Here is a 22,693-nt window from a genome sequence, read left to right as displayed (position 1 = left end):
ATACCCACTACACGAGTAAGACATCCCATTACACAGGCGAAGGTGGACTGGCTTACTAACCTTACCCTTGATGGTTCCACACAGGGGGGGGAAGAGGTTCTAGTGATTAAAACTACAGCTGGAGGGAATGATTCTCATCTGTGGGTTCTTTGTGGAAAAGGGCGATTAAAACTGGGCACAAGATTTCAATGCTGAACAAAGACTTTAAAATATTTGCCATTGGTTTTAAATTGTTATGTAATTTGTCTGATAACACAACAGAGGAAGAATACATGACACCTGCAACACAGCAACAATAAAACAAATACCAATACTAAATTAAGGTTGTCAATGAAGGGAAAAAAGAAAATTTTAAAATTGTATTTTTATTAAAAATAAAAATAATACATATCACATTTTAGAAACAGCGACAAAGAGATACTGTAGACAGATAGAGAGAGAGACAGAGATGGAAGGGAAGGACTGCCACAAGCAGTGTGTGTGTGTGTGTATGTATGTATGTGGGGGGTGGCAGGAGACCTTCTGTAATTACATATACCTTTGTTGACAAATATTTAATGACGTCAGTAAGCAGCAGTTGATGAGACATCTTGATATTTTGGGCGCCAGTTCTATAGACTCTCTGTAAGCTCTCCCAGTTGAGTGTGTGTGTAAGGAAAATGACATTTGAAGGGAACATTAATTTATGGTGGAAAACTACGACATGCAGTATAAACTTAGGGTAACAAGTGTAGTGAAGCCATACATGGTTGAAATAGCTGACTGGGGTATGTACTGGGGTGCCAAGGTAGTGGGAGAGGGTGTAATGGGGCACCAAGGTACTGGGAGAGGATGTCTGAGGATTTACTGAGGTACCAAGGAACTGGGAGAGGGTGTACTGGGGTGCCAGGGTATTGAGAGATGGTGTCTAAGAGTGTACTGGGGCGACACTGGATTGGGAGAGCTAACAAGAGCAGCGTTGAGGCGGCCAGGGTGTAGTGTCGGTGAAGCAGGCAAGGTGCACTATACATAACTCAGTGTACTACGTGTTGCCTACTCCTGTGGTAGTTGTATACACAGTCGAGGATGTAAACATTTTATACACATAGTCAATGACCAATGGAAAAGTGTAAAAAATAATTTATATACAGTCAAGAACCAATGGAGAGAATAGTTGACAGAATTTATACATGGGAGTCAATGACCAATGGAGACAGTTTATGAACAAGTGAAAAAATATTTTATACATGATATATCCCTAATAAAGCAAGTAATACAGGGTGGTTACATGGTGAACAAAACATTATACATAATATTACATATATGAGAGTAATTATTATCATTTGATTAACTAATGAAACAAGTTATGACGTAGTTATGTACGTGGAAGTAAATAAGTTCATCAATTATACATAACGTGACTGTCAGCTGATGACGTGTTTTCATCATGCAACCAAATGTAAGCAAAGTAAGATTTTTGGGGTGGCTCTTGTGATGTGGAGGAAGTCATTTTGTCTTACAAGCGCAAGAGAGAAAATTGAACAAAAGAGATAACGTCATTTGTCAATGAAAACGTAGGACATCACTGAACAAATTTGAGGCGTTATGCATGTTACAGGACCGCTGGACTTCGAAATAAAAGGCAAGTGTCGTGAGTCCTGGCGGTGCGAATCTAGACTCTTTAAGGCGACTGACAGACAAAGGATAAGCGCCATGCGTATTGGCTGAAGCAAGAGGAAACCATAGTAGGTCTTCAAACACCAGCAGACTGTCGTGTTGTGTCGTGAGTGCAGGATGACCAAACAGAGGAGAAGCGTCGTGCGTCGTGGATGGATGCGGGCGGGATCAAGAGGACAATAAAATAAAAACAACAGACCCCAAAACAGGTAAAAAATAAGTTAAATATTTCCCACTACATCTAAGATAAAGGAGAAGGAAGACCCTGCCATGATCTCCCCGTCCACGTCACAACAGCATTAGAGGGCCACTGATGCTTCACGTAATACAAAACCCCCACTAAGTCTGATTAACTTGAGTATTACTGGAGGAGTTCCCCGGTCTCTTAACTGGCTTTATACGGAACACGATTTATTGTACCATGCGTGTTGTTCTTGCTGACTGATTGGTGTATTCTTAATAAGTGCTTGGCATGAGGAACTTCGTAATAATTCATTCATTTTAGTGTGCGTTATCACTGCCATGTGACTCTCCCTTCTCGATAGTGTGAAGAGGTTATTCCTTCACCCTCCTACTTGAGATAAAGATAACCCTTGACCTTCCTACTTGAGTGAGGTAAAGATAATCCTTGACCTTCCTACTTGAGTGAGGTAAAGACATACTCCTTGAACCTCCTACTTGAGTAAAGATAAAACTAAACTCAATATTATTTTTGCTTCTTGGAGTAAATATCTACAGTCTAACTAACCCATTGGAGAAACTATTGAATTGGAGTCTTTTTGGAGATGATGTGAATGAATGACAAAAACAATTACTACGGGTTTTTTTTCATCAGGAAATAGTTATACCATGACCACGTACACAACCATGTCTATTAGACTATTCCATAACACTGATACCATGACATACATACACAATTACCATTATTAGTATTAGACTACTCCATAACATTTACAATTCTAAACTGTTCATGGTATTTTCAAATATACAAAACTATATATTCACGATAAATATGAGTATTTTATATTAATAGCATTTTTTCTAGTGCAGTTCTGTATTTTTTAACTAATCTGTCATGGCATTTCCTTGAGTATTTTTAAAACTAATTATTCATGACATGGTATTTTTGAGTGTTTTTTTTTCACGTGTCCGAGAATTCGAGAATATTTTTTAGTACAATTGATGTGATTTTCTGAGCATTTGAAAATATATTTGAGTAGAGGTTGACGTGGTTTCACAGTCATTCAATAGTAGTAACGTTTTGCAGTAGTACAGTAAGTAGTTGAGGTGGTTTAATTAAAAGCATTCAAAATATATATCTGAGTAGCTGATGGGGTTTTCTGAGTATTCGACAGTGATATATAATAGTTTCAAAATACTGACATAGTGGTTGACATGATTCATAAGTATTTGAGAGTATTATTTTCCAGCTGATATGATTCCTCAAAGAGTTTAAAAGTATCATTCTGCAGTATTACTTGATGTGGTTTATTTCTCAGATTAGTCATATAGAGAATTGAGCATTTATCTATTAGAGAAGCCCAGTTGGTTGGAGTCCTGTGCTGCCACCTGGGGGAAGGCGCGAAAAGCGAAGGCACATTGTACTTTACACACATGGTCGTTGAGGATTGCTTCAGGGCTGTAGGACTGAGCAAGGTGGAAGCAGTTGTCGATCTTCAGGCTCTGACACACCGGCTAGGGGAGAAAGAGAATATTAGATAAGGGAGAGAGAGAGAGAGAAATGCTGTATGAGTGAAGGGATGAGGGTGGAGACAGGTGTACAACAAAAACTACAGTACTACTACTTTTGTTTTAAATGTGACCTCCAGCCTCCCCCAAAAGCCACACCTTACTACTACTATACCATTACTACAACAATTACTAATACAACAATAAATACTACTACTACTGTTACTACTAAAACAACTACCACAACTACTCACTCCTTCCTTAGTGCAGGTACACATAACGCAGGGGGAAATTCTCTCAGCTGCCCCTATGTCAATGTTGGTTTGGCCTACACCACATGACACTCGCTCCTTCCACAGCTCCAGGTTGACCCCAGGCAGGTCCCGACACGCCACACGGGGGTTCCTGGGGAAAGGGAGAGAGGTGGTGTTGGTTAGGGTTTATCTTGCGCATACACGGACAAACAAACAAACACAGACAGACAGACAGACAGACAGACACACACACACACTCACACACACTAAGAACATCATCTTGCCAGTGTTAAACCCCTGAAAAGACCCCTAATAACACAGTAATGTTTTAATAACAGTACAATAAACCCCTTAACAACACTAATAGGAACACACACACACACACACACAAGAACAGTAATGTGCCACATGTGAACCCTGAAAAAAAAATCTCTTTAAGAACACACACAGAAGGTCGGACACTCACAGGAAGGGATCGGGAAGGTCGAAGGCTGAGCGCTGTTCAGACTCCACACTGTCACAGTTATCACAGAGGAGCTTCGCCAACGTAACTTTGCGGATCTCTGTCAACTGCGGGTCAGTGAAGCGCATGAGTGGATCAACATTCTCATACCAGAAGCGATCACACATCCTCAGGTTACGGAACTGGATGCCGAGGATACAGCCGAAGGTGGGACCTACCAGGCCACCATGTAAGGGCGTTTCCACCAGTCCTCCACTGAACAGGTCAATGTCGTCCACGTGGTCGTAGGTGCGCTTCATGCGTTCGATCACAGGGGCGGCGATTTCTCTGTGCAAGTCATTGAAGTTCCTGGCTTTAGTAAGGTTACAGAGAGCGCGGTACTCATTGTAGGGCTGGATACCATGGTCTCTTGATCTCTGAATGTTGAGTGCCGCGAGATCAAGTCCAGAGAAAGGCTTCTTCTTGTCCTCAAAGAGATGGTTGGTGACTTCATCTGTCAGGAACTGGTCAAGGGTCTCCATAGATACGGTGGTGAGGCCACGGATGATCTCGTCTATCATGCCGGGCTGGTAGAGCAAGTCTGGGTTGAAGAAGTGCTCACTAAGCTTGACGGGTGGATCCCTCTTGGCGAAGATGCTGTCCATCCTCTCCAGTGACGGCTTCAGCAGAGAGTGGCCAAATCTGAAGGCGATCCCAACCTCGTTGAGGACGGTGGGGTTACAGTAGGCGTCGTAACCTGTGTGAAGGACCAGTTAGTGTTAAGGTTACAGACACAACTTAATCTAATCACTCATACAATCTCATATTGGAACCCTGAATTGCACACATTTGGTTCCCCTCAAGTAGCTATATAGAATCAATCAAGCACTCACCTTCAAAGTATCCCTCTGGCAGGAGATTCAGTTCGTATAGGTTTACGGCATTCCAGCCGAGGACTCTGGGCAGCCACTCGTTGTAGGTGACGTGTTGGTTGATGGCTGTCACGATCCTACGGCCATTCTGGAAGAGTTGTTCGTCTGACCAGTGACGGTTGAATTGCTTCAGCTCCCTGACCACCCGGTTGTGTTCTCGCATCAGGAGGGTGTGGAGAGCTGCCAGGCCAGGCTGTTCTGATACTCTTGTGTCTCCTGTGAGAGGTGTGAGAGAGGGGTATGAAAAGGGTGGGAGAAGGATGAGAGAGGTGTATGTGAGAGGAATGAGAAATGGGTGAGAGAGATGTGTGTGAAAGAAGCGAGAGGCATGAAAGGGATAAGTGTGAGAAGGGTAAGTGTAACAAGTAATAAAAGAAGTAAAAGAGGCAAAAATAAATAAATCCTGGTCACCAAAACAATAACAATCTTTATAACTCACTCTTCTGAAAACAAAACAAGATAATAGACAGTTAAGTTCATATGTTTATCTTCAGAAAACTATGTCAAATACATACAGTGTACATGACTGTGTTGATTGTGTGTGTGTGTGTGAGAGAGAGAGAGAGACAGGTGTTTGTTTACCTCCGGTGAAGCATCGACCTGAGGGAGCCTGACACTCATGATTTTCTGTATCGGTGGGGAGGAGCGACTTTCCTTTCAGTGGATTGGGGGTTCCCTTCAGCAGTCCATCCTGGGGGAAAAACAGATATGTAGAGAGATGTAAATATTAAGGAAACTGTATTTGTATATATATTTATTTACATACTGTATATGAAAATGTGTGTGTGTGTATATATATATATATATATATATATATATATATATATATATATATATATATATATATATATATATATATATATATATATATATATATATATATATATATATATATATATATATATATAAGTACATAAAAACTCATATACCTGTATACTGTTCATTAACATATAATTCGATTTAATCTTCTTGTCTCTCCTAGAAAAAGAGAGAGAGAGAGAGACTAGATGGGATACCTACCTTGAGGGATCGTAGTTGTCGCTGTTCACACTTGTCAGAGCCGTAGGTGTGGGAAGCATCAATGAAGGCTGTCACCTGGTTCATTTGTTCCCGGTAACCTGTTGGTAGTAATAATGGTGGTGGTGTTAGTAGTGATAGTGATGGTGGTGATAGTGGAAGTGGTAGGATTGGAGGAGGGAAGAAAACCACATATTAATTTGACACCTTGATATAATTTGTAACAGAAGGTAGATATACAGACAGACAGAGAGAGAGAGCCGTGTTCCACCGAATAATATACAAAAACAGATGCTTCAGAAAATCTTTTTATGAGGGCTCCCAATTCATGTGAAATCTCAAACCTGCTGTAAGGAGAATCAAGTACACTTAATTGATACTAACTCTAATCTACTGCATAATCTACTAATCAACTACAGTTCATATTTAAAATAGATTAGTTTTCTACTTCTACTGGTACACATTCACTTGTCTAATCTACCAGTTGGTTCATCTTCTAAATATGCTGGAGTACGACTTCATAAGTATAACTTTAGAAGTACAACCTCAAAAGTACAACGACCGTAGAATTATGACTTAAAACAGGAAGAGGACTTACCTAGAGTGAGTTGGCCGGGCATGGAGCGGGTGAGAGGGATACAGAAGGGCTGGCCTGAAGAGATGTTGACGGGCGGGAAGAAGGGGTCGTTGGGGGGGATAGGGATGGGGAAGCACTCAGGATGGACTGTACGATCGGAGTCACAGCGCCGACAGTCAAGGATGGAGTCTTGGAAACCTGTTGGAGGAGGAGGATGAATGGTCAGAGGTGAGGTGACAGCAAGTTAGGGTAGAGATTTACACATACATACATACATACATACATACATACATACACACACACACACACACACACACACACACACACACACACACACCTATATACATACACACACACATATGGATCCCAAAACACACACACACACACACTCACCTTTGTTGACAGGGGTGAAGATAATATCGTGGTCAATAAATTGGCCCCACTGCATCACCATGAGCGTGTAGCGGACATGAGGGGCAGACACATCGTTGTGCATGTTGGTGGAGATGAGGCGGGGAGACGGCAGCGTCTGTTTGTTGACCGACATACTGCGGGGCTTAGACAACCCTGTGAGTGGGAGAGTTGGTGAGAGAAATGGTGAGAGGTGTTGGTGAGAAATCTTGGTGAGTTAGATGTTGGGTAAGTGTTGGTGAGTGTGTGCGAGGGAGATGTTGAAGACAAATAATGGTGAGATATGTTGGAGAGAAACTGATGAGAGATAATGGAGACTGGTGAGAGGCTGTGGTATGGGTGGTTTCAAGGTCTCATCCAAGTACTGTATAACAAGTATATCATCAGCTGAGTGCCTGGGAGCTTCAACATTATATAAAACAGAATATAAATTATTATGTAAACATCCCAAGCAATGTAAATCATAAACAAACCCTCCCTCCCCGTCACCCCCCATGTTCCTGCCCCCTCACCCCCACCTCCTTCCCCCCCTCACCTCTCAACTCCCCATATGATCCACCTTGAAGGACTCACCATCATCGTAGGCAGGTCTGAGGAGGCGGGTGTTGGCCCTGAAGGACTTGCCGAAGGAAGGGAAGTTCAGGTTGTTGCACCAGCCAGTAGCAGTGCGAAACTTGGAGGTGTGGTCGCAGGGGAGGGTCTGGTCATCACACTGGAACACGTTGGGGATGTCCATGATGTCGCTCACGTCGATGTTGGGCAACACCTCCATCAGGTCCACCACGTTGTTGGGCGAGCCTGACTCGAAGTCCTTGAGTTGTCTGTCAGCATCACGTGTCTTTCGATTATAGGACTCCCTGTGGCGGCAGCGACCGGGACGATCCGAGTTAGTGGATTAAATGTTTGTGGGAAGAGGTAGCTGACTGAGGGTCTCATGCAGACAGAGTAAAGAAGAGGAGGAAGAGGAATGTCAGCCGACTAAGGCTTAGAAAGAGAGAAAAACAATAAATCCTACAGAGGCAGTCTTCATCAATAAAAAAAGATAGCTTTCTAAAAGGCGGTGTTGTCAGGTACAACACTAATATTCTGAAGCAACTTAAAGATGGGAAGTTTGGCACATCAGCATGGAGGGTTATTGTCTGCGTGTTGCTGAGGAACAAACGAGGTGGTGAAGGATCAAGCATCTGGTTAAGGAGATGCCCAGGTGAACATCTGGGCCAAAAGCTGCAATAGATACGTCTTAGTACATGCGGCTGTTTACTCTGCTAGCCACACATTCCTTACACTACTACTGTATGTCCAGGGCGACGTGGAACTACTGGCTTAACACTAGGTCAGTACTGGCGTGCACGGCTCATCCATGACCCAACACCTGTCACAACACACGTCCATGCGGGCATTAAGTGCTGTGATTGGTCCTTGTCCTTCATGACGTCACCCAGTGTGTCCCTACTACAGTACAATTATCTTTTCAGAATATAGTACAGTTCATCTTAATTTACACCTGACTAAATTTAAACAACCTACACCTAACTTAACAGCTGATGTCATAGTGGAGGAGGACCAATCAACACTTGCCATGCCCACAAACATGTGTATTAAGGCTGTATACCCGGGCCACTGGAGCTTCCGCAATCTGGTTAGTCCCGGAGGCAGGTATTATCATGGTGTTAGCAGATGTTAATGTGTAATACAAAGCTCATCACTAGAGCTCCAAATCAATCAGTCAAACATTTGGGTCTCGCTAAGCTTATTAGTAGACTGCTAGTTAGCACTAGTGAGAGCGGGCCAGCAAGCGTGCAATCTGAGGGGCGGCCACCAACCCCCCACAACAACCCACCAGCCACACTGTCAAGTTCCCCAACACTCTGATGCTTTTTTCTTAATACTGCATAATACAATACAAATATCTAATGAAAATAATCTATAAATACAGTAGAAATGATATTCATGAACGGTTGTAATGTATAGATCCAAAACAAGTGCAAATTGACGACAGTAAACAGAATTCTCTATAACATCACTGCACTCTACATCAAAAACCTTCAAGTACGGACAGCTATGGGTCTAAAGCATTAAGACTGCATCCAACATCAAAAAACCCAACACAATGTAACCAAACTCAACGAAAATAAAGAGTGTAAGGTAAGGTTATGTTAAGCAAGGCTGATTCGTGTTGTATGCAGGTCTTAACTGTTTTACGCCTGTAGCCTCCGCCCACTGGACGCTTACATTCGTTTTAGATTTAAAGCATTTTTCCCTCTCATGGTAATAAACTCTATGATAAATTTAGGTCATTATAATAAAAAATTTCCTTTATTTCATGCAGTATTGAGGACAAAACCCTTTAGTACAACATTACCAATTTCTCAACCAATCGGGAACAGCCTCAACATTCGGTGTTCCACGACACTATGTTCTGATTGGCTCACGTCATCGAATATTACATAGTTTTTAACCAGTAAAAACAAAGCTTTACAGTATATACACATCATTATCAGGCATTATAACTGGCTAAAAACTATGCATAAATAGAAAATATATGCCAATTAAAATCAGTATCAGAATAAACAAACTACAGGATTGGCTGAAAACCTGGCACGTGTGAGGAGTTCAACCAATCATGAGAGGTGTACAAGGGAACTTGACTGAAGAATTGGACAAGGAAATGGGGAAATGTAGACAAAGGAATGGACAATGGACATGGGGAGATGGAGGAATGGACACGGGGAGAGATGGGGGAATGGATAGAGAGGAGTAAACAATATCAGGACAGAGATTGAAAAAAAAAACTGGGTGTGCAGTGGGAGGTAAGGCCAGGGGCGGCGGGTAGTGTGTGGGGTTGGGAGGGATCAAGCAACACTGAACTGCATTTATTAATAATATATCATATGCACGTTACTAAGACGTAGGTTGGGATCGTCCGTCGCTGGCAGCTGAACCAGTACACACACAGCTACACACAACTTGAGGGGGAGGGGGCTGGCCGTGTCCATGTGTACACGCCAAAGTATACACACGGACACGACATCAACACAAAGACAGTGGGAAGCAGGAAACACGACACATCATCTACTGAGGTAACAGGACGATCACAGACATATAACTTTGTACAGATTACTTATGTTGTTTTTTATTACTTTTATATTATTATTTTATTACTTATTATAGATCACAAGACGAGGAGAGAGAGAGAGAGATGTAGTGGTGTTTTAAGATCTGTTATGTTGTTCTGTGTATTTTTGTTTATGTGTTCTTCCCTGTGGTGTGTGTTCTTGTTTGTTCTTCTTTGTGTTCTGTGTTGTGTTTGTGTGCGTTAGCATGTTATGTATGTCCTATGTTTGTTCTTCTCTGTATGTGTTGTGTTTGTTTATGTCCTGGAAACTTAAGAGAAATCAAACACAAACAAACACAGGACATAAAACACTAACTATCCCTCTCGTCGTCCAGTGAGGAGAACTGTACAGACATAAACACACACTTTACACATACTACTTAACAACACAAACAGTACATTCAACAACCTTACTTTACAATGTTTAAGTACTACTATAGTGAATTAAAGGTTATGTACATAATGATTCAAGATTAATTTATATCTATACTATATACAAGTGAAGATGGAGGAGTCATGGTAATAAATGCTCTGAGGGCCTGTGTGAGAGGGTAATGTGAAGAAGTGTACCACGACACAAGTCTCAAGTCAGGGTAGGAGGAGAGGGATGACGTCTGTTTCTTGATGTCTAACTTACAAACTCATTATTTTATTTATTTATTAACTTACATACTCAATATCTGTTTTTATACTCACTGAAGACTTTACTTTCTGTGAATTTTAGGAATTATTTTATCATATTCATAAAAAGAAATGGAATTGATAACACTTAAACATGGCCAGAAGAAAGATATCGCAGAGGCCCTATTCAATCAGAGGCTGTGTTCGACCCTTATTAATGTCTGGTGTCAAGTGAACGTTATCTAGCGAAGGTCGAGTCTTTGTGTCATATAGAGGCCATTTCCTGGAAGTTGTTTTTGTACTGTAGTTTAAGTTATTCAGTTTGGTTTATCATGTCTAAAGGTTTGAGTAACATGGATCATATGACACCTGAGAGACTCAATATCTCCCTCTTCTCCACACAGCTGAGAGAGAGTGTGTGTTTATTGTAGTAGTAATAGTAGTAGAAACAGTAGTAGTTACAGTGTGTGTGTGTGTCTTCACTGCAGTAACCGTCAGTATTATTATATTACTAAAAATCACCACATTATGTACACCTCACCTGGATGTTAGATCAAAGTCAATGCACAAGACACCTTTACCTTAAACAAACACAAACAAACAAACATGCTGAAAATGTCAATAAAACCAAGACAATCAAACACTAGGTCTACGACTGCATTTTCTTGTTCACAAACACAAACTAAGAGGATACACAAACACACACTAAGTAAACACCATCAAATCACAACACAAAAACAGACCACTATACGCCGCCGCCAATCTGTCGCCAAATGCCACTTACCCTGCAAAGAAGTTGTTGACGAAACGAGCGGAGGCGAACTGAAGGATAAAGGACGAGTTGGAGATCTTGATGGCCTGGGCTTTGGGTTTGCCGAAGGCGTAGGCAGATCCCACAGGTCCCTTAGGGTCAGCTGTCAGCTCTAGGAGAGAGAAAGGGAGGGAGAGAGAGAGAAAGATGGTTATATAAATGTTAGCCTTGTAGAACCTTATAACATTCCCTACAGCATCTTGGGGGTTCTGGAACTCCTCCTTCATCATCTTAGAGGCTCTAGAGCTCCTCCTTCCCCACTGGGAAATTGTCAGGTGGGCTGGAGAGAAGAGGAAATAGACAAGGGGGGAGGAGGGGGGGGGTAAATAGGTTAGGGCATAGTTAAAGGACAGGAAACATAGAGTCAGCATTAATGGCACAACATCTGATTGGGGTAATGTCACTAGTGGAGTACCCCACAAGGCTCAATACTTGGACCATTATTTATTATATACATTAATGACATAGATGCTGTATAGGCATAGACAGCAACATAAGTAAATTTGCTGACGACACCAAAATAGAGTGTAAAATTAAATATGAAAATGCCAGATGAAATTCAATGTGGAAAAATGTAAAGTACTGTACTTAGCCTAGGAGATGTAAATAGGGAAACCAGATATCAGATGAACAATGCAGATACACTGTATAGAAAAATTCGACTGAGAAAGATTTATGGGTAATGATAAGTAGGAATGTTAAACCAAGACAACAATGTGTATTTGCTTGGAACAAGGCTTAATAAAGCACAGTACTTGGGTTCATATCTACGAGTGTTAGTTATAAGACTAGCAAGGTTATCCTTAAATAAACTATATCTCGCATATGTGAAACCTCGCTTAGATTACACGGTTCAGTTTTGGTGACAGTACTACAGAATGGATATTAATTCCCTAGAAAGCATTCAGAAGAGGATGACAAGGCTAATCCTGGGCATTAAGAACTTTAACTATTGAAACAGAATAAATCATCTGGATTTTCACTCCATCGAGAGATGTAGAGTGAGGGGCCATATGATCGAGGTGTATAAATGGAAGTCAGGGTTAAGCAAAGGTAATATAACAAAGGTACGTACTTAAACTATCTAACCAGGAGTGAACATGTAGCAATGTCTTTAAATTAGACAAATTTAGATAAAGGCGTGAGACAGGAAGCTTCAAATATACAGTAAGTTGGACAGATATACGAGTGATAAAGGTTGGGTGTAAACAGAGCTGCCTAGTATGAGCTGCAGTTTCCGCCATTCTTATGTTATATCCTTTGGAAATGATGGTTTAACCAGACTTAGACAGGTTTTGAGATGGATAAACAGATTTAAGGTACTAAGTATCAGTGTCCGTAAGGTGGTGTAAGCTAGTTTAAACGGGTGCAGGTAGACAACTACATGATGTGGTCAGATTTGGTAAGAATTTGATGGGTGGCAGGTGGGTGGGCAGCAGAGGCGAGGTTGTGGGTGGTGCCAGCAGGTGGTCAAGGCCAGGTCGAAGATAAGGCCAAGTAATATAACAAGGTCAAGTCAAAGCTAAGGTCAGGTTCAAAGTTCCAAGCCAGAGATCAAGTCATGTCAAAAGCTAAATTCAGGTCAGGTCAGAGTTGACGTCAAGTCAAAGCTGAAGCCACAGCCACAAATAAGTTCAAGTTACACCTAAAGTCAGGTCAGGTCAGACAGAAAGCCAAGCTATGAACAGCTGAGGTAAGGTGAGGTCAGCAGAGGTCAGGTGACATGTGAGGGAGAGGTGTCACGTCGTAGGTCATACTCACCCCTCTGGTACAGACTCTGCTCGTGGTCCCTCATGTAGCGCCATGCCCGCATACCCACCACAAAGCAGTCGTGCAGTAGCTCCTCCGCCTCCCGCACCACACGGGCATTGAGGCTCAGATCTCTGCGGTCAACTAAGGCGTGCATCAGTTGAGAGGTCATGTGTCGCTGGACTGGTCTGGTGTAGACGTCTCGTGGCGCCCGTCGCTGACCACCTCTTCCTCCCGCTAAAACACGCCCACGCATGTCCTGTTAGTGCTCAGCCACTCACACACACACACAGTTATATGATGGTGAGGAACACACACACAGTTATATGATAGTGAGGAACACACACACACACACACACACACACACACATTGAGGTATGCACTGTCACACATACAGTCATCCACAAAAGTCCTGTCGGCTCTCCTCCTGAACCACGAACCCCAAGATTCAGACTCACGAATCCGAAGAATTCATGGACAGTAAAAATTTAGTGTTTACTGCTTTGGGTTTGTGGAATAACAGGAGAGGTGAGATGAATTTTGTGGGTGACTGTACAAGGCACACATAGGAGAAAAGGACACACACATACACACAAGGAGCCATACATTGTTATATGAACATAATCACACATGCTCAGTATACACACACTGGAAGACACATATATAGTCACAGATACGAGATCCACACATCTTTCACTCAGCCATACAGGCATACACACATACTGTATGTAAATCAATACACATACTGTAGACATACAGAACCCAGGAAGGGGTGAGGAAGATGTAGAGAGAGGAGGGAGGAAAAGGAAGAGGAAGCATTGTGAAAACACAGTGTCACAATCAACAAGTGGGGGATCAGTCAACAAGTTTAACAGTTGTGTGTCACATCAGTAAAGTCACAAAGAGTTGGTCACCTGTGTCACCACCCATCCTCACCTGCCCTCCTGCTGTCTACCTTGGCCACTGTTGTTGTTTTGGTTAATAGATAAGACCATAAGACCTGTCTATGAACTCATAGGACACAACCTCCTCACCACCAATAGTAAGAATAGTGTCTTCTACATTACAGATCGTCACCACCACAACACTATGGACACACAACAAAAGATTTCTTCCCTCTTAAATAACGACAACAATAAAAATTATATATTTCCACAACAAATCAATACTTGTTGTGATTATCGGCATTAACCAGTGACGATGATGAGTGACTTAAACTATGAAGAGCACAGAGCCAGGTGCCACAGTTGGACCTCCTAGGGCACCTGTTCTCTGTCAGGAATGAATCTAGCCTGAGGTGTTCCCCAGGAGTTGCTGCTACAGGGATGATAGGACTCCAGAGGCATGAGGATGGCCCTACACTACAGTATATTGGTGCTGAATGTCTAAGATGGCCCTATATTGGCATTAAACATTAAGTAACCCTAAGGTGGCCCTCTAGTATCACCAAGACACTTGAAGGTGGCTCCACAGATCACAAGAATGGTACTATTAATTTAAGGATCTTGACCCTAAACAAAAATATTAAGAACAGGAATGACCAAGACTAAGGTTGAGGCCCCCTGGTGGTGATGGTAGTGAAGGAAAACAAAGACAGACTCAGACACTCACGGGCTTCCCACAAGTTCCACTCTGAGTCCCTCATGCTGATGATGTCCCTCTTGGCTCTCTCGATACTCTCCTGCAGCATCTTGTCTGGGATCACGAAGTTAGGGCTGGCAGTCTTCCACTTCTTCAGGTCCACCGATTTGATGTTCTTCCCCTGACACGACATCTGGGCATTCCTGGTCGAGTGGAGGAGGAGGAGGTGGAAGAGGTTAGTGATGGTGGAGGTGGATTAAGGTGAAGATGATATGGTAAGAAAGTGATGATGATGGTAAGAGGAAGGACCTTGAGTTATAACTTGAGGAAGGCGTCCTCATCAAGTATAAATAAACAGGTAAGATTTGACTCTAAATATGAACTTAACTATGAATCAACCTTGAGAAAAAAAATTCAAAAGGATCAGGTTGGAGTTATAGCTTACAGGAAGGAGTCGGCCTCGAGCATGACCTTGGGCTGGATATATTGGAGGTTGTCAGTGTTGTCACAGATGATCCTGGCGAGGCTGACCTTACGGAGCTCATACAGCTGTTCTGTAGACGAGAGACACCTGTTGTAGGAATACCTGTACACTGCCTGACCAACACAGGTTTAGTTCATGTATTATCACGACCTGATGTGAGGTATATCTTTAGGTCGTACTTGAGATGAAAGACTCACTAAGACACAAAACCAGTAAAATAAATCAAACCTAAAAAAAGAAGAAGAAAATATGTGTTGGGGGTCGAAGGGTCGTGTTCGAGGAGGAAGGGGACATACCTTTAGTGAATGAGGAAGGTGGGAGGTCGTTCTCGTACCAGTATCTGTCACCTCGCCTCAGGTAGTGAAACTGGCGTCCTATGAGACAGCCGAAGGTGGGTCCAACTAGAGCTCCTCGGTTGGGTTTTTCGGCCAGGCCTCCAGTGAACAGGTCCATATCATCCACCTCCCTGTGAGAGTGGGAGAGAGTGAGGGAGGGCGGGGATGATGGGGGAAGTGGGGAGAATGGAGGAGTGAGAGTGAGGGAGAGAAAGTGGGGGTGGGGAGAGGGAGGGAAAGTGGATGTGAGAGACATTTAAAAAAAAAATATACACATGAAATTGGACGTAAAGACCTTGTACTTGTACATGGGTATAAAAGACATACACTTGTAGATGGACTAAAAAGACCTACTTGTAGATGGACTTCAGCTTGTTAATGTTGTTCTGGGACATGACGTCACTAAGGTCCTCGAAGCGTGCGGCCTTGGGTAGTCCACAGAAATGCCTCCACTTGTTGTAGCCGTCGATACCGTGGTCACGACCTTGTTGGATGATCTGTGCTGCCAGGTCTAGCCCCACACCTGTAAGTTTGGTCAGGTTAGATTAGGGGGCATGGGTATGTTTGCTACAGGAGGAGAGGTTCGGATCTTCGACTTCACTTAGCATCCCTCCTAGCACCTTCACCTAGCACCCATCCTAGCATATCTTCAACTAGCACCCTTCCTAGTAACCCCACCATTGCCAAGCATCCCTCCTAGCACCTACCGGTAAACCTAGGTCTTCATCTTCACCTAGCACTCTCCCTTACCAGTTTTGGAGTCTTCAAACATCTTGTTGGTCATAGCGTCTGAGATGGCAGGGTCTTCATTCTGAGCATGAGCACTCACCAGCCCCTCCACCACCTGGTCGAAACTGCCACGCTCGTACAGATCAAACGGCGCATAGAACGTCTCAGTGATGGGTCGTTCCTTGATTTTGCGGCCCTGTAGAGGTATAATTTAGGGTTAAATAGCTTTATTCGAGCCTTGTAGAAGTAGACTATAGGGTTAAAGAGCTTCAGTTAGGCACTGTATAAGTAGAATGTAGGGTTTTCTTAGCATCTCCAAATGTACGATCAGTTCCAACAACACTGCCAACTGTACAATGAAAACACCTATACTGTAATAATAATAATAATAATAATAATAATAATAATAATAACATATACTACTCACATCATCATAATAAGCGACACTGTCAGGCATCAAGGAGGCAACAAACTTGAGCGCCACACCTGACACTGAGTTGGCCACCCCGGCGTTGATGTTAATGTCATAGCCTGAGAAGAACCCGGACGTCTGGAGAGACAACCCGTACTTCTCTAAGATACCCTGTGGGAGAGGTCCTCTGTGTTAGCTGGGGGTGGGGGGGGGTGGGTGGGTCTGTGTTTGTCTCTCATCTGTCTAGCAATATATTATCTTTTTAATAATTCAAATAATTTGTCTTTTTAGCAATCTATCTACTGTATATATTAATCTCACCACACTTGTATGTATCCATCCACACTTACACCACTTACCTGTCTGTATACTTATTTATCAATCAACAGAGCCATGCCTTTATCAACCAATCAACTTTCCCCACTCACCTGTCCGAGGATAGAGGGCAGGAACTCTTTGTATGTGATGTGTTGAAGCTTGGCGCCCACAATCCGTCTTGCTTCCTGGAATACTTGTTCGTCTGTCCAGTGGGCATTGAGGTCTGAGAGCGCAGAGGCGATCCGGTTGTGTTCCCTGACGAAGAGCTGGTGCAGGGAGGCTAGACCTATGTGCTCATTCACTCGCACGTCTCCTGACTTGAAGCATCTGACGAGAGAGAGTGTGTGTGAGTGTGTGTAAGTGAGAGCAAGAGTGTGTGTCCAAGTGTGAGAATGTTTGTGTGTGTGTGTGTGTGTGTGTGTGTGTGTGTGTGTGTGTGTGTGTGTGTAAGGGTGAATGGATGGGTTTGTAGGGTGAGAGAATGTGTGTGGGGGGGAGGGGCGAGGAATGAAGTTTTGTGGGGTGAGGGAGACTGTGTGAGAAAGGGAGGGAGAGTGGGTGGGTTTCTGGGGTGAGAGCTGTGGGAGGGAGAGAAAGTAGGAAGGGGGGTGAAGATTCAAGCTCATTAGTGTTAAGGGCAATTTGAACTGGGGCCTTTTAGAATTACATCCCAGTACTAAAGGTATGAGGATCGGGGCCAACTAGAACTAGTGTGACTGGGGCTTATTCGGACTGGGGTCCATTAGAACTAGTGTTAGGACTGTGGCCCATTAGGACTGGGACCCATTAGAACTGAGGTCCTTTAGGACTGGAGCCCATTAAGACTGGGGCCCACTGGACATGCAACTTTCTAACGCAATTTTCCTAGTCAATAAAGGTCATGTGGACGACTCACAACACCTGGAGATTGTGTGTTGAACTGTAACAGTGATGAGAGAGAGAGAGAAAGCCAGCATCAAGACAACAACACCTACTTGTTCCTGGTGGAGGAAGACTTGCAGTCGATCTGGTTCTCATCGTCAATCAGGATCTGTGTACTGCCAGGTCCTCTCTGTACCTTCAGGAGGCCATCTGTGAAGGCCCTCAGGTCATCGCTCTCTTCCTTACTCGACCCGTACAGCACCGAACCATCGATGAATGACGTGACCTGATTGATCTGCTCACGAGGACCTGGCGAAGGTGGAGGTGGTCGTGAGAGGGACATTTTTAACATTAGGTGGTCGTGTGTGTGTGAACTGCGCGGTGTGAGGTGCTTATAGGAGGAAATATATTCCAGGAATCCAGTTGAGCTTATAATAAAATATACATGACAACAGATCTCTTTCACCTATGTGTTTTCTTTACCTGCTGGAAATATAGTTCCTTAAGCCTTAGAAAACATGTAGAACCCCTGCAGGTGGTTTTGACTTGACTGTGGGAATTAGAAACCTTTGTTGTGGTAACTTTCTGAGGTTTAGAACACAGCAGTAGAGCTCTCTGGTGTTCAGAAGGTAACTCCCTAAAATTTAAAGATCCCATTGGGCTCGATAAATCCTTAAAACTATCTGGCAGTGGTTTTTCCTTAAAATTACCTTCAATACATACTAAAGGCCTTTAAAGAACCGGAACACATAAGCATTATACTCCCACAGCCTCTACAGGATAGTCAGGAGGAACCTCACCCAGGTCCTCGGGGGCAGTCCCAGACCTGACGTTACTCTTCCAAGGTAATAGAGTCAGTGCTTGGGTACAGCCGGTTCTTGGGGTAGTGCCATATCTCATGTTACTCACCCAAGGTACAGCCGGTTCTTGGGGCAGTGCCGGACCTCACGTACTCCTGGCACTTCTGACGGAGGGGGCCATACACCGGGTCATCATCGGGGATCCGTATTGGGTAACACTCAGGATGGAAGTCGCTGAAGTTGACGCCGCAGCACCGTAGTCTCTGGCCGATATAACCTGAGGGAGAGTGAGGGAGAGATTGTGAAAGAGACTGTGTGTGAGAGTGTGTGTGAGGGAGATGAGGGAGAGTGTGTGTGAGTGTAACAGGCTGGATGAATAAAGACTTGTAACAGTAGAAAGAAAATATCTCCACTCAATATTTCTAACCTAACCTTATCTAACTTAACCTAACTTATCCTAAAAAAAAAAACCCACAGGTGAGTCAGTATAGCGTTCCTTACCTGCCATTTGAGGGGTATGAGTCAGATCATGAGAGAGGAACTGGCCAAATACAGCAGCTATGGCAGTCATGAACTTGTGGGGTGTGTCGTGGTGGCGGTGGATGGCCAGACTTACGCTACGGGCAGAGGGCAAGAACTCTCCTGAAGAAGCTTGGCGAGGAACAGACACCCCGTCACCGTAGTTAGCAGGAAGGAAACGAAGATACCTGGTGATGGCGTTGCCCCACTTAGGATTCTGGACGTTGTTACAGTAGCCATTGAAGGCGCGGTACTTGCGGGGTTGGCATGGGAAGTCCACCTCAACGGGGCACTGGTCGCCTAAGACAGTGCCTCGGACGTCAGCTGTGGGGAGGCCGTAGGTCACCTGGTCCTTATCGAGCCGGAACCTGTAAGTGAAGGTGAGGTTAGAGGATGTTGTTGTTCTGATGATTTTAAATGCTTTAACTAACAGGTATTTAACCCTTTAAGAACGATGATTTAACCCTTTGAACACGATGGTTTAACCCTTTGAACACGATGGTTTAACCCTTTGAACACGATGGTTTAAACTTTTGAACATGATGGGATGAAGGGAAAGATGAGAAGAGGCAGAGTGGAGGAAGGAAAGGGAGGAAGAGGGAAAGGTGAAGGGAGGGAGAGGTGGAGGGAGGAAGGGGAAGAGGGAGGGACACACATGGGTGAATCAAACCATCTTGCAGAGTCACCACAGTGGTCGGCCAATGGTGGATACATTATGAAAAATGGTAACCTAACCTAATGTAATACAACCTATCCCAATGTAATCTAACACAACATAACCTAACCTAACCCACAGGTGATTGCCCTCATAGCTCTTACACCCACCAACACCGTGCCCTTGCTGGGAGTAGTGTGGGGGTTAAGCCAAGGTGACCTGGGTGATATAGTTTGCCTCACCGAGATACATAGATGGATGGACACACACACACACACACACACACACACACACACACACACCTCCATCAAGAATGAATAAGGGAGTGGTACCTCTCACTGTACTCTTCCAGCTCTCTCTCTCATCTGTCTATATCTGTCTGGGTCTCTCTCACTCTCTCCTTATCTCTCTCTCTCCTCCCCTAGCCAGTCACCAGAGGCCAGGTCATCAGAGATTTATGCCCTGACCTGCTCTGCCCTCAACTGCCCCCAGAACAAGACCAGGTGACTGCAACACACACACACACACACAGTTCGTGAGAGTAATCGGAGCAAGAGTGTGCTAATCAACAAGGTCGGTGATTGGCTGGGTCGAACAAAAACTAGGCAGGTGACTGGTGACTGTTTGAAGGCCAGCAGCCAATCATGTACCAGCTGACTATAGATAGTGTGAAGACAGTGTTATCATGTATGTGCGTGTGTCTGTCTGCTCAACCTAACCTAACCTAACCCAACCCAACCTAACCTAACCTAACCTAACCTAACCTAACCTAACCTAACCTAACCTAACCTAACCTAACCTAACCTAACCCAACCCAACCAACCCAACCCAACCCAACCCAACCCAACCCAACCTAACCTAACCTAACCTAACCTAACCTAACCTAACCTAACCTAACCTAACCCAACCCAACCATTATCACTTACTGGAATATTATTACCAATGAGATAATATAGAGAACATTGTTTAAGCCTGTATACGGTAAATCCCAATAAAGATTTTGACACAAACTTTTTAACCCTTGGAAGACAGAAGGATTAAACATCATCCTCAAAAAGTTAAACCATCATCCTCAAGGGGCTAAATCGTCGTCCTCAAAGGGTTAATTGTACTAAAGGGGTTAAATTGTCATCCTCAATGGGTTAAATCATCATCCTCAAGGGGTTAAATCATCGTCCTCAATGGGTTAAATCATCATCCTCAATGGGTTAAATCATCATCCTCAAGGGGTTAAATCATCGTCCTCAATGGGTTAAATCATCATCCTCAAGGGGTTAAATCATCGTCCTCAATGGGTTAAATCATCATCCTCAATGGGTTAAATCGTCGTCCTCAAAGGGTTAAATCGTCGTCCTCAAAGGGTTAAATCATCGTCCTCAAAGGGTTGCATCATCGTCCTCAAAGGGTTAAAGAGTCTCTATTCATGACCAAGACACACTATCACCACATATTTTAAAACAGACGACATCAACGAAGACTATACAGTGCTACAACACACCCACCAATCTATGCTTCCTTGCAGCTTACACTATGCTAATGAAAAATGTCGTTTGCGATGGGGAAATATTCACTTCGGATGACATGGGTCTATTTACGGTCATAATTGTCGATAATGAGAGGCAGGAAGTCAATGTTACTACTCAAACACAAAGTCCAGGTTTCGTGTTGGCCCTAAGGTCAACACTGTTTGTAAATGAATATGTTACCAATGCACTGGATTGGTTGACTTATGATAAAACACTAAATTAACGTCAGGATTACAATGAGACTCTACCTTAACAAGATACGTTCACTTAGCACCAGTTAGGAGACCAAATTAACACTGAGACTACCTTAACTATAGATACGTTCACTTAGCATAAGTTAGGATATAAAATTAACACTGAGACTCTATCTTAACTAGATATGTTCACTTAACATCAGTTATGAGAGAGAACTAACAAAGAGACTCGACCTTAACTGGGAACATGTATTATATAATTAAGGTAGAGTCTCGGTGCTAATTTTGACGCCATCTTGGGTCATTATATCATGTTTTTACTATTCAATCACATAGTTACCAGGTACATTCTTAACACCTTCCCATAAGACAAGATTTATTCCTTACACGACAACATTTTTAAAAATATGGACCCTGAACTATAAATATCGCCAGACTCTCACTTCAGGGAAAATATTCACTCTACCCTGACCTATAATTATGGCCAGATTATCAAGGACTATCAGGTGTCGATAATTACATAAGTGATCTTGGAATTATATTAAGAAATACGCTGTAGATCTTCGAATTAGGTTGAGTTTATATCACTAGTGCCACTGCCTCACCCCTAGTGCCACTACCTCCCCCCTAGTGTCACCCTCACCCCGAGAGCCACCCCCTCACCCCCAGTGCCACCCCCTCACCCTTAGTGCCACTCCCTCACCCCTACATACCTGTTGTCTACGTACACACAACAGGGAACCAGGCTAAGGCAGTGTAGAAGTGAAGGGAATAAGTACAACAAACTAACGCTAGGGGCGCCTCGTGTCTCCTATAGGCGAGCTGGTTATTACAACTTTCACTGTCGGTACTGTGACCTGAGGGGGGAAGAGGTGGAGGAGGGATTTGAAAGGGGAGGAAGAGGAGGGGAAGGGAAAAAAGGTGGAAGAGGAAGAGAGATTTGGGAAGAAGAAGGAGGATTTTAGAGGGGAGGAGGAGGGAAAGAAGGTGGAAGAGGAAGAGGAT

General features: G+C 43.5%; 1 protein-coding gene across 4 annotated transcripts in view; it reads right to left on the bottom strand.

Moving 5' to 3' along the window:
* Positions 1 to 349: 349 nt before the first annotated feature.
* Positions 350 to 22,693, bottom strand: part of LOC121876775 — a 74,904-nt gene continuing 52,560 nt past the window's right edge. For 2 of the 4 annotated variants that reach the window (XM_042382157.1, XM_042382159.1), the window contains exons 5-25: positions 19,296 to 19,681; positions 18,904 to 19,071; positions 18,108 to 18,303; positions 17,244 to 17,460; positions 16,831 to 16,986; positions 16,425 to 16,599; positions 16,029 to 16,197; positions 15,636 to 15,805; positions 15,301 to 15,409; positions 14,886 to 15,058; positions 13,287 to 13,511; positions 11,499 to 11,637; positions 7,552 to 7,835; positions 6,961 to 7,134; positions 6,589 to 6,765; positions 5,994 to 6,091; positions 5,556 to 5,664; positions 4,935 to 5,189; positions 4,066 to 4,798; positions 3,600 to 3,750; positions 350 to 3,351 (exon numbers count right to left, since the gene is read on the bottom strand). In XM_042382157.1, coding sequence (XP_042238091.1) covers positions 3,181 to 3,351; positions 3,600 to 3,750; positions 4,066 to 4,798; positions 4,935 to 5,189; positions 5,556 to 5,664; positions 5,994 to 6,091; positions 6,589 to 6,765; positions 6,961 to 7,134; positions 7,552 to 7,835; positions 11,499 to 11,637; positions 13,287 to 13,511; positions 14,886 to 15,058; positions 15,301 to 15,409; positions 15,636 to 15,805; positions 16,029 to 16,197; positions 16,425 to 16,599; positions 16,831 to 16,986; positions 17,244 to 17,460; positions 18,108 to 18,303; positions 18,904 to 19,071; positions 19,296 to 19,681 — 4,435 coding nt within the window. In that variant the 3' untranslated portion in view covers positions 350 to 3,180. The remainder of the gene's footprint in view (positions 3,352 to 3,599; positions 3,751 to 4,065; positions 4,799 to 4,934; positions 5,190 to 5,555; positions 5,665 to 5,993; positions 6,092 to 6,588; positions 6,766 to 6,960; positions 7,135 to 7,551; positions 7,836 to 11,498; positions 11,638 to 13,286; positions 13,512 to 14,885; positions 15,059 to 15,300; positions 15,410 to 15,635; positions 15,806 to 16,028; positions 16,198 to 16,424; positions 16,600 to 16,830; positions 16,987 to 17,243; positions 17,461 to 18,107; positions 18,304 to 18,903; positions 19,072 to 19,295; positions 19,682 to 22,693) is intronic. The other 2 variants (XM_042382158.1, XM_042382160.1) reach the window with 2 other exon arrangements.

This window comes from Homarus americanus, unplaced genomic scaffold (genome assembly GCF_018991925.1).
Source record: "Homarus americanus isolate GMGI-L3 unplaced genomic scaffold, GMGI_Hamer_2.0 scaffold50281, whole genome shotgun sequence".
NCBI classification, from domain to species: domain Eukaryota; kingdom Metazoa; phylum Arthropoda; class Malacostraca; order Decapoda; family Nephropidae; genus Homarus; species Homarus americanus.
Note: the sequence above shows the minus strand (reverse complement) of the source record. Positions and strands in the feature narration are given on the sequence as shown.